Source organism: Mesoplodon densirostris, chromosome 3 (genome assembly GCF_025265405.1).
Source record: "Mesoplodon densirostris isolate mMesDen1 chromosome 3, mMesDen1 primary haplotype, whole genome shotgun sequence".
NCBI classification, from domain to species: domain Eukaryota; kingdom Metazoa; phylum Chordata; class Mammalia; order Artiodactyla; family Ziphiidae; genus Mesoplodon; species Mesoplodon densirostris.
The window spans coordinates 74,632,218-74,647,895 of record NC_082663.1 but is presented as its reverse complement, the minus strand read 5'-3'; the positions used below and the strand labels follow the sequence as shown (position 1 = coordinate 74,647,895).

The 15,678-nt window shown below is 40.4% G+C and overlaps 1 protein-coding gene across 1 annotated transcript in view; it reads right to left on the bottom strand.

Moving 5' to 3' along the window:
* Positions 1-1,609: 1,609 nt before the first annotated feature.
* The window catches only part of ADGRV1 (adhesion G protein-coupled receptor V1), a 525,892-nt gene continuing 511,823 nt past the window's right edge, over positions 1,610-15,678 (bottom strand). The window contains exons 87-89 of the mRNA XM_060091810.1: positions 13,485-13,676; positions 11,139-11,316; positions 1,610-1,728 (exon numbers count right to left, since the gene is read on the bottom strand). Coding sequence (XP_059947793.1) covers positions 1,610-1,728; positions 11,139-11,316; positions 13,485-13,676 — 489 coding nt within the window. The remainder of the gene's footprint in view (positions 1,729-11,138; positions 11,317-13,484; positions 13,677-15,678) is intronic.

Here is a 15,678-nt window from a genome sequence, read left to right as displayed (position 1 = left end):
CATTTAGGAACTTTAAAAATGCTGATAATAACTTTACCTTAAATGATAAATAGGAATCGAGTTATCTGCAAAAAAAATGTTATAGTAATTATGACTCATGGATTCTACACCATGAAATTTCACATTTCTGTAATCATCATCTAAGCCTCAAATTCATTAAAACCTATCAACAATTTAAAAATGCTTATTACCAATTTCAAAATTTTCATGTTAAATTTTTATTTTATAACCAATTCCATCAATTGCTTCTTATTTTGGAAGAGACTACAGTACAATGCTGTAGGTTGAGAGAGACACTAACTTATTTGTCATGTAACGTAAATTCAATCTTATTAGCACCATTTCTAAACTTCCTAAAAAGGATTGTAACTCTGCCAATGATGCTGCCTTTGTTTTCAGGCTGTTTGATTTTGTTGTGCAGCTTTTGTTTCCTACCTAAAAAGTCACTGATCAAAACTCAATATAGGAGGAGATGGAAATAGGGGAGGACCAACAGGAAGAAGAAAGGAGAGTCATTTTATAATTCAACAAGATCAGTAATGCCACCTCAGGTTTTATAAAAAATAAAGTCATGCTTCACAGTGATGATAGAACACTTGGGTGTTTTAATTATGGTTTTAAGTGAAATGATTAACAGAACAAAATTTTCCCTTAGGCAGATTTTTTTTCAATTTTTAAAGTTTTTCTTGAAATGACTACTGATTTTCCCCCAAATACTTAAGAATTCAAAAATAAAAGGTCAAAAAGGCTTTCTTAGAACAAACTTGTTCTGTTCTTAATGATTCCTCTGGAACCATAGTCAATGAAATCATCTTGAACATAATAGGGTTTGTTCTAGGACAGACTTGCTGATTTCTCATTCCAAGACAAAGACTGAAAAATCCAAACCAAGAAATATTTCTCCCAAACAAACTCTGCACTGTTTGGATGATCCTCTTCTTAGCTGTACTAAAATGCTTGATGGAGTTATTTTTAACTGGGAACAGAACATTCATTCTGGAAAATGTTCAGATCCCTAATTTTATAATGAGCAGAAATACATACTTTTGATGAAAGACTATGCAAACTACAGTACTCCGTCGACACTCAGGTGCAAAATCAACAGACAATACATTTTACGTTTTTTAGGAATGAAGGTGAAGTCTTAAATCTGGATCACCTGTATCAATGCGGGAAGAAATGGGGTGCTGGACATCATCTAGATAGAGTTTGTTTCTTTGCTCAGGCACAATATTTCCTCATAAATAATGAGCCTGGGTCATGCCAAATGGATTCTATGGTTTTTATTGATTGTTATTACTTTTATTAAACAATGTTAGCCATGTAGCATCATTAAAAAACAACTAATAGTCTTGGAATATGTACATTCTATTAACTGATATGCCAATCCTATTAACTGATACAGATCAATCCAGTCTTTCATTATAGCAGTTAATTTTCAGGTTGCACAAAGATAAGTAATTTATATTCCAAACACAACAATCACCTCTGGGTTAGTCATCCAGTACAATTCACAGAGTCCTATTATACGGCTGCATGTACTTAGAAAGTTTTAGCACAGAGCCAACACAAACAGGGAAGTACCCTCATTCTAATGGTTACTGAGGTGCTAGAGGTGGGTGTCGGCGATGGGGATCCTTCTGAGTTCTACGATCTGGGAGTCAGTCAAGGTGCCTCCCTCCTGGCTGCCTTGACCAGATTCATTATCACTGATACTGAGACCAGCACCTGCAATAGAAAAAGAATAAACACAAAACTCCCAACAATTAGTCCAGCAAATTAATGGTCAAGTTACAGTAAGCCAACACACGTTTATTTCTATTAATTAGTAAAAAGTGAGCTACACATTTAGAATAAATATTATTAATACCTAGCAATTATAAAACTGTATTTTAAATTCCTTTTGGTAGTTTTTATAAGTACAAATTAATTACTAAAGACACGAATTTGGCTTCTCAATCTTTTTTTCTGTTTCTACATGGTTGACAGGTATAACTTACTCCAAAGAACAGCATTTCTTAATTGGGGGCTTACTAAAATAAAAAAGATCAGGCAGGTTATTAGAATTTTTCAGCAGGGGGTAGGATTTGCTCTTAGAAAACGTATAACCTCCAACCCTACATGCACCAAACCTAGTAGGTCCTTCAGCTGAGACTCAGTGTGGCAGGGATCCGAGAAGAAAACTGTGCATTGACAACACTTGGTATCATATCAGTGCCCAGAAGACACTGGCTCTCAATGACTCAGATCTGCTCCCAAGATAAAAATAATTATGTAACACAGTGCCACAACAGATCCACACAAGAATCCCACAAAGCTAGCTGTTAACTGGAGATAGCGCCTGGAATCTCTGTTTTGAGGACGCTCCACTGTTTACTACTTTTTTCACAACTCAGAATAATTCAGAAAACTTGACACTATGTTAGACTAACACCTTGTTGTTTTCTTCTGTAATGTGCAGAGGAACACATAAACACACACACACTCTCTCTCACGCACACACACACACACACACACACAGACTAGGGATGTGGTCACAGGGTGTGCTGTTGGCTTAATTACCAGAGATTACAGTTCCCAGCCCCACCCCCTCTGCTGGGCACAAGACTGCAAACAAGAACGGAAGTGAAAAACCAGTTGCCTGGGCAGCTGAGACTTCCCTATCTGAGATGTAGGAAAGGCAATTCTGCAGTTAGTAGCTATGGGAAGATAGTGGATTAGCTTCTTCTTAACCTATTCGGAGATGGAAGCAGGAGCCCACTAATGACCTCTTTCAAGCCAAACTCTCCCTCTTTTGGGTCTCTGTCCTTCCCACCCTCTCTCTGTTAAAGGCTGCTGTTGAAACCCCACTTCCTGGCTTTGTTTCTCTGACACTGCACTGGTCCATCTCATCCACTCATCCACCGACCTGTTGACTCTTTCTTTCCTTTTTTCAATAAATTTATTTATCTATTTTTGGTTGCGTTGGGTCTTCGTTGCTGCGCACAGGCTTCCTCTAGTTGCGGCGAGTGCGGGCTACTCTTCCTTGCAGTGCCTGGGCTTCGCATTGCAGTGGCTTCTCTTGTTGTGGAGCACAGGCTCTAGGCACATGGGCTTCAGTAGTTGTGGCACGTGGGCCCAGTAGTTGTGGCTCGCGGGCTCAGTAGTTGTGGCTCGCAGGCTCTAGTGCGCAGGCTCAGTAGTTGTGGCACACGGGTTTAGCTGCTCCGTGGCATGTGGGATCTTCACAGACCAGGGCTCGAACCCATGTCCCCTACATGGGCAGGTAGATTCTTAACCACTGCGCCACAAGGGAAGTCCCCTGTTGACCCTTTCTAAAGCTATTCTGCTTTCTTTTGCATCTCCTCCTGCTGTCTGACCTCTGGAGGGCTTGTCTTCAGCCCAGCTTCAAGGCACGATCCACCTGATTCTTGCCTGCTCTCTAGCCTAATGTCTCACTAGAGCTGCTGGTCACTCTCTTTCCCCACCGTGTTATCATTCAAGCATTTCTGCCTAGGATGCTCTTTCCCTGCCCCCTCAACGCTTTAGCTTGGCTGCTTCCACTCTTCCTATAAATATCAACTCAGGTAGTATCACCTCTGCTACCCATGGAAACATGATGATTCTCTTTTAAAATTTAAGGTTCTCCCATTGGATTATGTCTCTTAGCTAATAGGACAGTGCCCAGCACACTGTGAGTGTTCAGTAAATGTTTGCTCAATGTATTAATAAATTATGCTCTTCATCTTAGTTCTTGAAAATTCCTCTTCCATTTTTACTGCCTGTTCTGTTCCTCTGACCCATTCTGCATTTCACTGCCTTCTCAAGAACAAACATTAGTTCCTATTGTCAACTGCGTCAGCCTAGAACCCTCTGCCTTGCCTTTCAAGATACTCCTAACTCGGCTGGACCTCACCAGATAGACATATTCCAACTTTTGCCCATTGGAGAGCTTTCTCAAAGTGATTTCTCTTGACTGGTCCTGCAGTGCCATGTAAATCCAGCCTGAGCGTCTTCCTACCTATCCGTCAAGGCCCACGTCCACACCCTTTCACAAATACTTCTTTCACTATTCCTTCAAGCAGGGAGCTGGAGGATGCAATATTTGAAAAGAAAAGTCCTAGTTTATACCTGAAAAAATTATTAATCACATCCATTTTACTCTCTTGAATTGTCCTGCTATGGATGATAAACTGTAGGGTAACTCTCTATATAATGTACATGTAAGTCATGAAGCAAAATGTGACAAACACCCGTGAACTCTTTCCTCAAGTTAAGAACTAGCATATTACCAATGACAATGTATATTCAAAAATTTAGTTAGTTGCCATGATTTAAAAATGAATACATTTAACATAAAAAATCAGATTTGGGGTTTCGCTTTAAAAAGCAGAAGACAAGGCAACACTGGGCCTGTATTTCTGGATTATATAAAACAACAACAACCAAAACATGGACCAGGTACTACCTTCTGGTATGCCGTTGTTTTTATCAGCCCTCTTGAATCAGTTATGGTGTTTGGCCCTACATGTGAGTAACTTCTGAGTTTGCCACACTGCCTCTGAAGGACAAAGGGCCCATGTTTCTCTGCCAGGGAAGCAGAGGAACTGTCTGACTTAGAAGAACCTCCAAGTGGATCAGTGACACATTGCCATTTTATAAAGAGAAGGTGACTGAGGCCCTGAGGCCTATAGCAGCTTGATCTCGGTGAGTAACAGAGTTGCCCAATATGGGGTCAACTACAGAGAAACAGAGAGGACCCCAGCATTAGCACCATGGAAGAGTGGGGCTTAATGAACAAACGAGCACCAACTCCCTCTGATTTCAAGGTTGGCCTGCTCTAAATGCCACTAGGAATGCATAAGCATCTGCCCAGCATGGGGACAAAGCACACTAGAAGTTCTGAACTAAGAGCCTGCTGAGCAGACTGTGAGGGACAAAGCACACTGGACTGGAAGGTTCAACGTAGGGTGCAGCTTTACAAGCGACTGGGTGTCACCAGCTTGTTCAGTAGCCCAGAGCCCTGGAAAATGTCAGCAAGCTCTGGATACAGCCTCCCCTGAGTCACCACATCTGTATGATCCACCTCATCCTCCTTTTCAATTTCCTCCCAGTTGACATAAATGCACAATACCCAAATCCTAACCCCTTGCTGAGACTCAGAAAGGACACATTCTACATACAAGTATAACACGGCAGAACTGGGAACACAGCCCAGGTTTCTTGTCTCTTTGTAATTCATTCAATGGTCTAGGAAGGTATTTGGCAGTAAGTATCCTGATTTTCTGAAAGGTATTTTCATGCTTAAATTTTAAGCCAAAAATTCACAAAAAATCCAGCAACCGTGATAACAGTTAACTCTCCCCCTTGGTAGACTGAACGGGCAATGTCAAAGGAACTACAAGTAATAATTCACATTCATCTAGAGTCTCTCCTTTCCTCAACATTTCAAACATGCTTTAGTTAGGAAAGCATGATTATTAGTCCTGTTTTACAGACATAGGGACTGAATGGGGATCAGAGGTGTTCACTGAGTTGCCCACGTCACACAGCAGGGAAGTCACAGAATGAAGATATCCAACTGGACTTCTTTTCTTTTTTAATTAAAAAATTTTTTTTTCTTTATTTGTTTGGCTGCGTCGGGTCCTAGTTGAGGCATGTGGGGTCTTCACTGAGGCATGCGGGATCTTTTGTTGTGGTGCGGGCTCTTCCTTATGGTGCGCAGGCTCCTCTGTAGTTGTGGCGTGCGGGTTTTCTCTCTGTAGTTGTGGCGTGGGCTCCAGGGCGCGTGGGTTCTGTAGTCTGTGGCACGTGGGCTCTAGCTGAGGTGGGAGCTCAGTAGCTGTGGCACGTGGGCTTAATTGCCCCACGGCATGTGGGATCTTAGTTCCCTGACCAGGGATCGAACCCGTGTCCCCTGCATTGGAAGGCAGATTCTTTACCACTGGACCACCAGGGAAGTCCCCCAACTGGACTTCTGACCCCAGACGTAGGGTGTTGTCTTTTACATCCTACAGCCTCTTATGGGGGCAGCTCTATTCGTGTGACTTCTTTGTCTCACAGGTTTCACATGTTCATATTTGTCTATAGAATAAATTTCAAACTCCTTGGCACACATTCAAGCACGAACCTCCCTCACTCAATAGTTATGGTGCAGTGAACACCCAGGTGTTACAGAACACATTTTGAATATTTAAAACTGTTTTCAAACATAACAACAAATCAAACCCAACAAATAATTTATACTACATACTGAATTTAAATTCTGCCAGACACTGTGGTAGATTCTTCACACAGACAATCTCCAAACTTCATGAAAATTTACAATAAGAACACTTATTTGATGGGCTTCCCTGGTGGCACAGTGGTTAGGAATCCACCTACCAATGCAGGGGACATGGGTTTGAGCCCTGGTCCGGGAAGATCCCACATGCTGCAGAGCAACTAAGCCCATGCACCGCAACTACTGAGCCCGCGTGCCACAACTACTGAAGCCCGTGCTCCTCGAGCCTGTGCTCCACAACAAGAGAAGCAACTGCAACGAGAAGCCCACACACTGCAAGGAACAGTAGCCCCCGCTTGCCGCAACTAGAGAAAGCCCGCGTGTAGCAACAAAGACCCAATGCAGCCAAAAATAAATAAATTAAATAAATAAAAATTTTAAAAAAGAACATTTATTTGATAAATGAGGAAACTGAAAGGTTGAGTTCCTTACTGAAAGTCACACAGATAGTAGACTGCAGAGCTAGGATTCCAACACAGAGCTCTCTGAACCCTCTCTGAGTCCATTCTTATTTTCTATGGCCTTTTAAAATGCGGCAGTGATACAAAGGTCATACTCCTTCAATCTTCTGAGGAAAAAAAAAAATCAAAATCTTTCCAAATTTGGGCTTCCCTGGTGGCACAGTGGTTAGGAATCCGCCTGCCAATGCAGGGGACACAGGTTCGAGCGCTGGTCCAGGAGGATCCCACATGCCACAGAGCAACTAAGCCCGTGCACCACAGCTACTGAGCCTGCGCTCTAGAGCCCACGAGCTACAACTACTGAGCCCACGTGCCACAACAAGAGAAGCCACTGCAGTGAGAAGCCTGCATACTGCAATGAAGAGTAGTCCCAGCTCGCCACAACTACAGAAAGCCCGTGCACAGCAACGAAGACCCAACACAGCCAAAAATTTAAAAAACAAAACAAACAAACAAACAAAACATTTCCAGTAGGGAAACGTTTACCATGACATTAGTGTCATTGGTCTGAGGTAAAATCAGGAAGTTAAGGGACTAAGGATGATGGAGAATCAGATTAGTCCCTCTGGGAGAAGCCCCCGTGGAAAAACACCCTGCTTCTAAGCCCGACAGGCTCCCAGGTTGACATTTTCTAGAATCTTGTCAGCTTTGGATCAACATAAAAATGCCAGTACTCAAAACACTTCTTGTTAGGGATGTAAATAGAGTACATGCCCCTCCATCCTGGACTCACACTCTATGTAGGCTGAATCTGTTCTAGTTAGCTCTCTACGTTCTCCTCTTCCCTAAATGGAGGCTGTCCCAGGGTGACTGTTCTCATTCTCCCAAAGTCCTGGTTGGGGACACTGATGATACATTGGAAAGTTCTATTAAAATAACTAATAATAACCGTGGCATCACTAGTCTAGAACTGAGTGTCTCATTTGCCTGTGGAGAGGCTGATGCATTTCAAGAACAACTAATTGAAAGATATGATGTCCTCTTTTTAGAGTGAAATGTGAATTTCTCATAGAAAGATAATTTATTTAAAAAATGAAAAAGGTCAGTAGTGTTTTCCTTTGTGTCCTTTTTTTTTTTTTTTTGCTTTAAGGAATTCAATATGGCTAAAATTCAAATGGAAAAACAAGTCCACGACTGGCTTTGGGACAAGGGCTTCTATTTTATACCAATTAAATGAATTTCAAACATAAAATATATTACATTAGGATAAAATTCTGTGTCGGGAGTAGAATGGTAATACAAGTTCAAAGAGAAAAGAGAATAGTGTAAAATCCCCAAATGTAAAAGAAAAGCTTTCTTGTACATATTTAAAATAAAACGAATAGCAGTGGGTATCAAATTGCTCTGGTACTTAGGCCCTTAAACCCTAAAATTTATAATACAATAGAAATGACATTGTTTGATTCTATTTAAACTTATGAAAACCTTTGGATGTTTATTTAGATATATGCAAAGGGTAACATAACTTTTCAAAGTTGTTTAGGGGTTCAAATGAAAAAGACTTGGAAGTCCCACTGTTCCTAGTAGTTGACTTGGAGTGGCCCGCAGTTAAGGTGGACCTGAGATAGGTCAAGGTTTGCAAACTCAAACATCACAGGTGCCAGGGAGGCTCACATAAATCACTGACAAAGGTCTGGTGGGCACTGGACAAACTGAAGAGCTCATGTCCTGTCTAAAGGGGCAGCCATTACTCAGCTCCAATCAAGCAGTGTTGTGTTAGATTTTAAGCACTCTATTGGTAGATTTTTGTTTTAAAGAAATTCTGTATTTTTACAGGGTATCTCTAAATTTTAAAAGTTTGCCACAAAAAAATTGTTAAAGTGCAATGAAGGTCAAATAAAACTCCCTGTTGGTCCACATCTGGCCAATGTATCAATTGTGAATTCCACTGTGGATGGAGTGGCAGGTGGACTGCTCCTTTGATTTGACCATATTGTATGATGGAAAGCATCTAGGGGGTGGTACTTGATTATTATCGTACCTTTTCTAAAAATAGAGGGGGCCAGTGTTAGAGACTGCTTTTGTGGTCTTTTAAAGTATTTACTTCCTAAAGAGTTTAGTGAACTCTAAGGAATGCTAAACTCAGTCTATAAGTAAGTCAGTCATTCCATACATTCCGGAATGGAATGCATTTAGTACTTGTTATATATATACAGAACCCAGATCTAATTTAATTACGTTGCAAGAATTCATTTTATGCTTCCAGTGCTGTAACATCAACTGACTGCATTGCAGTGCTGGGGACATAATCTACCCTGGGAACTATTTGTAATCTGAAAGCCCCCTTTCAGTCCTAGCTCGAATGAGCATTTTATACAGTTGTTCCTTCCTCCTTCATGAAACTCTTCTCTCGTTTTCGTGCTGACCATGCTACAGTGTCCTCTGTGGGACCCTCTTCTATTTACGCTTAAACGTAGGTATTATCTTAGATGTTCTTCTTGTTCCTTTTCCCTTCTCGTGTTTTCCCTTCTTCCCTCTCCCTCCCTCACTTCTTTTCTTCTCATCTCTTAGCTTCCACTCTTCCAGAACAAACTTATTCATCCCCATAGCTTCAAATGTAATCTCTACAATGATGCCTTTCAGACCATTACTTCCAACCCCGATCCCTCGCCAAAGATCCCAGTTTGACTATTTAAGAGCCACCAGGCAGAATGATCAAATTATCCAAGTCTGAAGTCATCAGTTTCCCCTTGAAAACAAATAAACAAGCAAATGCTCTATGTATGATCCCTCAGTCACCTAGGTGAGAGGCATGAGCCTTTGCTGACTGTCCTCTCCGTGTTTCCTCAGCATTCTTCTTGTTGTTTTTCTTTCCACTCACCAGATTTGAGGCCTAAACCTTATTCCCTGGGACCATGGTAAACACCTCTCAGTCTTTCTGATTTTGCTTCTAAATTTATTCTTCAGACTTCCCTAAGAGTTATTTTGCCTCAAAACCAGTGGGAACATGTTGTGCCTCTCCTCAAAAACCTCGATGGCTCACTGAGTTCTATAAAACTCCCATCCCTTAGCATGGCATCTGAAGAGCATTTTAATATTATGCAGGGTATCAGGAAGTCTTCTGCTCCCCCAAATGATTCTATCACTAAATGTATTCTGGAAGCCCCAAGTTAAATTAAGTGAAGTGGGTTTCTTTACTCTAGGACTTTTTAGAGCTGCTAAAATGCTCAAGTGAATTGTGAATCTCTGCAGTTTCCCAAATATACTTGGTCAGGGGATTCTTTCACCAAGGATGTCTAGGAATATCCCAAGGAGGGTGCTTGCTGAAACCCAGTTGAGGAACTACAGTAACTTATTAACAATGTAGGTAAACTACTTTCTGGGCTTTTCTCCTGCTGCCTGGCTTTACTCACCCTCCATCCCAGCCACACTGCATGCTTCTTCTCCCCAAGCAGGTCATGCACCTGCAGCCCTGGGCTTTGGCTAATTCTATTCCCTCAGTCTGCAATGCTTTTCTTCCACTCTTTACTTACTTAAGCTCTATATATCTTCAAGAATCAACTGAGCAGGTTTTAAAAAAAATTTCCTTGAATTCTCAATAATTAATAAATCTTTCCACTAGCTATTTTGCTCTTCTTTATGTCATGTTTATCTAATGTCTATTCCTCCAAGGAAACTCTAAGTTTCATTTTTCTTTCACTCATTCATGAAATGAGTTCATTCATTCATTCTCCAACAACATCTACAAAAGGTTTACCAACTGCCAAGCACTGATCTGACATGGGAATATACATATAGTAGCATGCACTTTTAAATAACTATTTCAATAGGTTCATCTGTGCACAGACACAACTTCTTGCATGTTTGTACATCTAGAAATGAAAAAGTTCACTGAACTTTTTCTAACAGTGACAGTTCAACATTTTTCTGAGGGAAAAAAGAAAAGAAAAAAGTTGCATATTTGATTTGAAAACAACTCTCCATCGGGGTCACAGGTTGAGTGGAGTTGAACAAATAGGAAGAGCCAATGAAATACCATATATATGATGGCACTTTGAAAACTGTAGAACTATATGAGGCCCATTATGTTGCCTTTGAAAGTTTCTGCTCCAAAGATACTCCATAAGAAATTCTCTTTGGTATGTCAGAGGCAAAACTCTCTCAGGGAGATCACTACCAGACTCTTATGACTCAGCAGTATCTTGGTGTTCTAGCAAGATTCCAGTGCAGAGAGATTTACATCTGGTTAGAGTATGCCTTTTTCTTAAAAGCAAATTGTCAATTATTTTTAGGTTGTCTCATATTTGGTGCCAAGAACAAAATATCCTAGAATTCGGCTGGGATTAGGAATGGGTCATGAGAATTGGGATGTGGTACGGGTGACTGATTGTACTTTTGCAACTTCATGGGAAGAAGATATAAATTGTAGCATAGCAAGAGTGCCTACTTCCAATGGGGTCTGTGGGTTCACATACCAGTTTTTAATGCAAATATCAAGTCATCAAACTCCTGCGACTCCTCATCGGCTATTAGTGACCCCTGGCCATATCCTCCAGAGGAAGGGAACGTGGCGCCATTCTGTGAGCTTGGCTTTAAGTCAGGGCTGGCCTGGCTGGCTTGTCGGAAGGATGCTCTCTCCCAGTCAGGTGGCACCTTTTTGGGTTGGCATTGGGAGAAAAGGAAACCATAATATGAGTACATACATACTTATCCTGAAATCTATATGAGCTATTTATCTCTGCATCTCATTACAAAGACTAAGTGAAAGGGCTGTTGAACTGTTTAGAATTGACCTTTAATTTTACCTTTGTTCCTTAGAAAAGTATGTCTCTCCATGAGACAGTCTAATCTGGCGATGCTAAACAATTTCTCTACGAGGATTACTTGTAGATTTCTAAGCTGTCATGCGTGGAAGAAGAGAATTATTTTTTAACGCAATCAATACGTTAATTTTTTTCATAGAATATGTGCAAAGAAAGCTGTTAAAAATATAAGAACTGGAGAACCCTCCTAAATCTTTAAGATACAACATATAATCTTAAGTATAGTAGCTATCTATGAGGATATACTGAATTGAAAATAAAAGCTCTTTGATAGAATGCTAAAGTCCTCCTTTTTAAAAATTAAATGATTAAAAAGGTAGTTCTATCTTGAAATGAGTAAATGTATTTGCTTCCCTTGTGGTTACTGGTAAATACCCCTTAATCCTTCCTTTCCTAATGCCTTCCCTTCTCTGCGTGGCTTTCTGGAATGTCTCTGCCAGTCCCTCATTGACAGCTGGATCAAGGCCAATTCTAAGCCTCTGAGGGATGCAGAGCACACTTTAGGGTATGCCACTGCGCTCCACCCCCAGTGAACATTCAAGTAGTGGCTCAGGCCAGGAACTGAACCGTCACAGCTGCTGCCTCCCAATATAAGGTTCTCTGAGACACTGCGGGGATGCCTCGCACTGAGAAAAGTGATTTGAGCGCTGGAGAAATAAATTTGAGAGAACGTGAAACCTTAAAAGATTTCACGAAGAAGCAGAACATCTGGACTAGCACTGTTCAACACAGTGATGGTTCAATACAGTTCAGTATAGTACTGTGATGCCACAAATGTTTTAGATATTTGTGCTCCATTATGGTAGCTACCAGATACACGTGGCTATGGAACACCAGAACGTGGCCAGGGTGACTGATGAAGTGAATTTTTATCGTTATTTAATTGTGGCTAGTTTAAATTTAAACAGACACACATGGCTAATGGCTAATGTATAGTCTCGATCTAGACAAATGCTAAACTGGGTAGCCAAGTAAAGAGACAAAAACCATTTTTTTAAAGATTTACTCCCACACTGCTGATCTTAACAATATCTGTTTCTATTGTTATCACCTGGGATGTGAAAATAATTCAGTTTTAAGAGCTTATGGGATATAGAAATGGTACTAGATTGCTGAACACTTTAGGGTACTAAACACATATCAAGATTTTTAAATATGGTACTTTATTTGTGATCACTTACCTTAATTTTCACCTGACATGAATAAAACTACTTTCTAAATTAACATGGAAGACAAAAAAATATCATTGAGCAGGTAGATTATCTATTTACCTACTTAACTATCTATAAACTGTTTTCTTTTCAGACATATGCACTTTGATTTCTTGCCATTTTTCAGGATGCAAACACAAATACTGTTCCCCTTGGCTCTTTAATACAGAGACACTAACATGGGCTGTGTAAGGAACGGTAGGCAAGCCCATCTCAGGCACTGCAGAAGTTGTCAGGGATCTGTTTACCACCTCTTCCTGGACAAATGTCTTCAGGTATGTTTCAAAATACAAGCAGTGGTACCAATGCTATGGGTGGCACTACTGAGAGGTTGATGGCAATGTGATTTAGACACAAGAACCCAAAATGACATGGAGGGAGAACACTGGGAGGTTTATTTGTTTGTTGGGGTTGAAGTAGTGGATTGGCATGAGTAAAGGAAGAGAGCTGTGAAAATATTTCCAGGAAGAAACAGTATTTGAAAAACCATTTCTGAAGCAGATTCAGTCACTGCTATAACCAATTAGGAAGCTTTTGAAGAAAGAGCTCTGATTTCCCAGTATAAACTGCTGGTTAATAGAGCTCACAAAGCAAGGAGGACAAAGAATTAGATAACAGACATGATACCATGGTAAGCACAGCAAATACCAGAGATCAGACAATGTCAGTAGGAAAAGGATTTAAAAGTTACATGGCACCATTTAACTTGTACTCCATAACATGGAAAGGTTGTATATCAAAAAGTGAGAAAGAGAGACAGAGAAGGAGAAAGGGCAAGGGCAGGCACCTCCTCCATAGCACTGATCAGATTCTGGGTAGACTTGCTGATCTCCCCTCCAGCAGGAGGCATTCCACTCCCGGGTGTGAAGAAGGCTGTGCTGGGTCCTGGGTGCCCATTCATTTCCACTGTGTAACTGGCCTTCATAGGGCAACACGTCTGGTTATGCAGAATGAAATAAACCACAAAAACGTACAGTCCCTGCAAAAGAAGAGAACACTAGCATATTAAAGGAAGTCCTGCTATCCTAGCTAAAGAATAAACATGATTGTAAGTATAGCTGATTTTCTACAAGTGTTCTCCAAATGCTACCCAAAGCTGGGAATGACAGAACATGTTCGAAGTCTACCAACAGGCCACTGTAAATTTCTGAATGTCACAAAAGTTCTTCAGTGTCATTTGAGAAAACTGCTCTCTCACTTAGAAGTCTTTTTTTTTTTTTCTTGGTTAGAATATCAGTAACTCTGAATCTAGCTCTACAAATACATGAAAACAGAATTGCAGAAGTATATCTGATTAGCTGTGTACATTTTGTTTTAGAGGGCAAACCTCTTGCCTTCTGAAAAATTACTGTCTTTTCCCACCTATCTCACTTAATCTCATTTTTTTTTTTTCTTAGCAAAATGGGGAGTAATGCTCCAGCCACCTTGGAGACTCAGGGAAGCACAGCACTAATTAAGCCTTCTAATTCTGTTTAAATATCTCACCTACTTATCTCAGTTGGAAATAAAATCGCTGGGTAGGGACTCAGTATGGACTGCTTAATATTTAGCATGCCTTGTTTCTCAGTAAACGTTACATGAGAATGACAAAGCTATCTTGTGCATTCTTAAACATCTGCAGGCCCTTTAAATTCTTTTGCAACCTAGTCAAACTCTTGACAATTGCTCTGTTTCCCGTCACAGAGAGCAACTCACATTTTACAATTGTGTTCCAGACACTGCCTACACTGGCTTTCCTTCATGATTTCTACAAGGGATCTACTGTATACTTCTAATGGTGCTTCTACAAAGCTTGGTAATTTTGACCTTTACACTCAGCCAATAAAATATGTTAAATTGTGACTTTTGTGTCTGTTAATCCTGGTGTTTAAGTTTTGGAAGCAAATAAGAATCTCCTTAATTACTAAACTTCTTAAATTAATCCACAAAAATGAAAGCAAGACACTCAGCTTGTTATAGAAAAAAAGGAGTTAATGTCAAGATCTTCATAAAACACAAATAAGTATGGTCATTTTTTTTAAAGTTTGCATTCTCCCATAGCTCCTAATATTTCTGGCAGTGTAGAAGCAGTAAAGCAAACAATATGGTGGGCTTAAAACTTGTATCTGCTGGTATAAACAGTAAAAAGTCTATTAGAAAATCCTTAAGGCACAAGAATTACAACTTTTTTTTTTTTTTTTTTTTTTTCTTTTTGCGGTATGCGGGCCTCTCACTGTTGTGGCCTCTCCCGTTGCGGAGCACAGGCTCCGGATGCGCAGGCCCAGCGGCCATGAATCACGGGCCCAGCCGCTCCGCGGCATATGGGATCCTCCCAGACCGGGGCACGAACCCGTATCCCCTGCATCGGCAGGCGGACTCTTAACCACTGCGCCACCAGGGAGGCCCACAACTAACTTTTAATGTAAAATGAAATTAGAGGACAGTCTGCAAGGTAGGAATGCTAGCATTTGATCTCTGTTGCCATTTCTGGAATATTGTTATAAATTAGGCCTTTCTCCTCTTTTTACTGGAATGACCCCTTCCTGAGTTGGCATCCAGTCTATGTAATTAACAAATATGTTTTAAAATCAGTGGTTTACCTGCTAAAAATATTTTAAAATGTAATTATTCTAACCGTGATATAAAATTAGTAACAGAAATGTTCATTTCCTTTTGAATTGGGCTCGTTTTGGTTTTTTGGAAACAACATTAATATTCTAAATTACGTAGGGTAAGTGAATTAGTTTCACATGCAAATGATGTCATGTACATTAGCAGAAACAAATCTTCCTGAAAACATACACATCCAAAATTTTTCTTGTACAAGTAATTTTTCACATGGGTATGACCTAATTATATTGGCCACAGACAAAACAGGAAAAAAATTAAACTGTCAGCCTTAAAAACTGTGAGAACGTCACCGATTTATTTCAGGATTTCTCTTAGCGTTACTAAGTAATAGGGTAAAAGCTGGATCAGGAAAAAAAAAAAAAGAAGTCCTA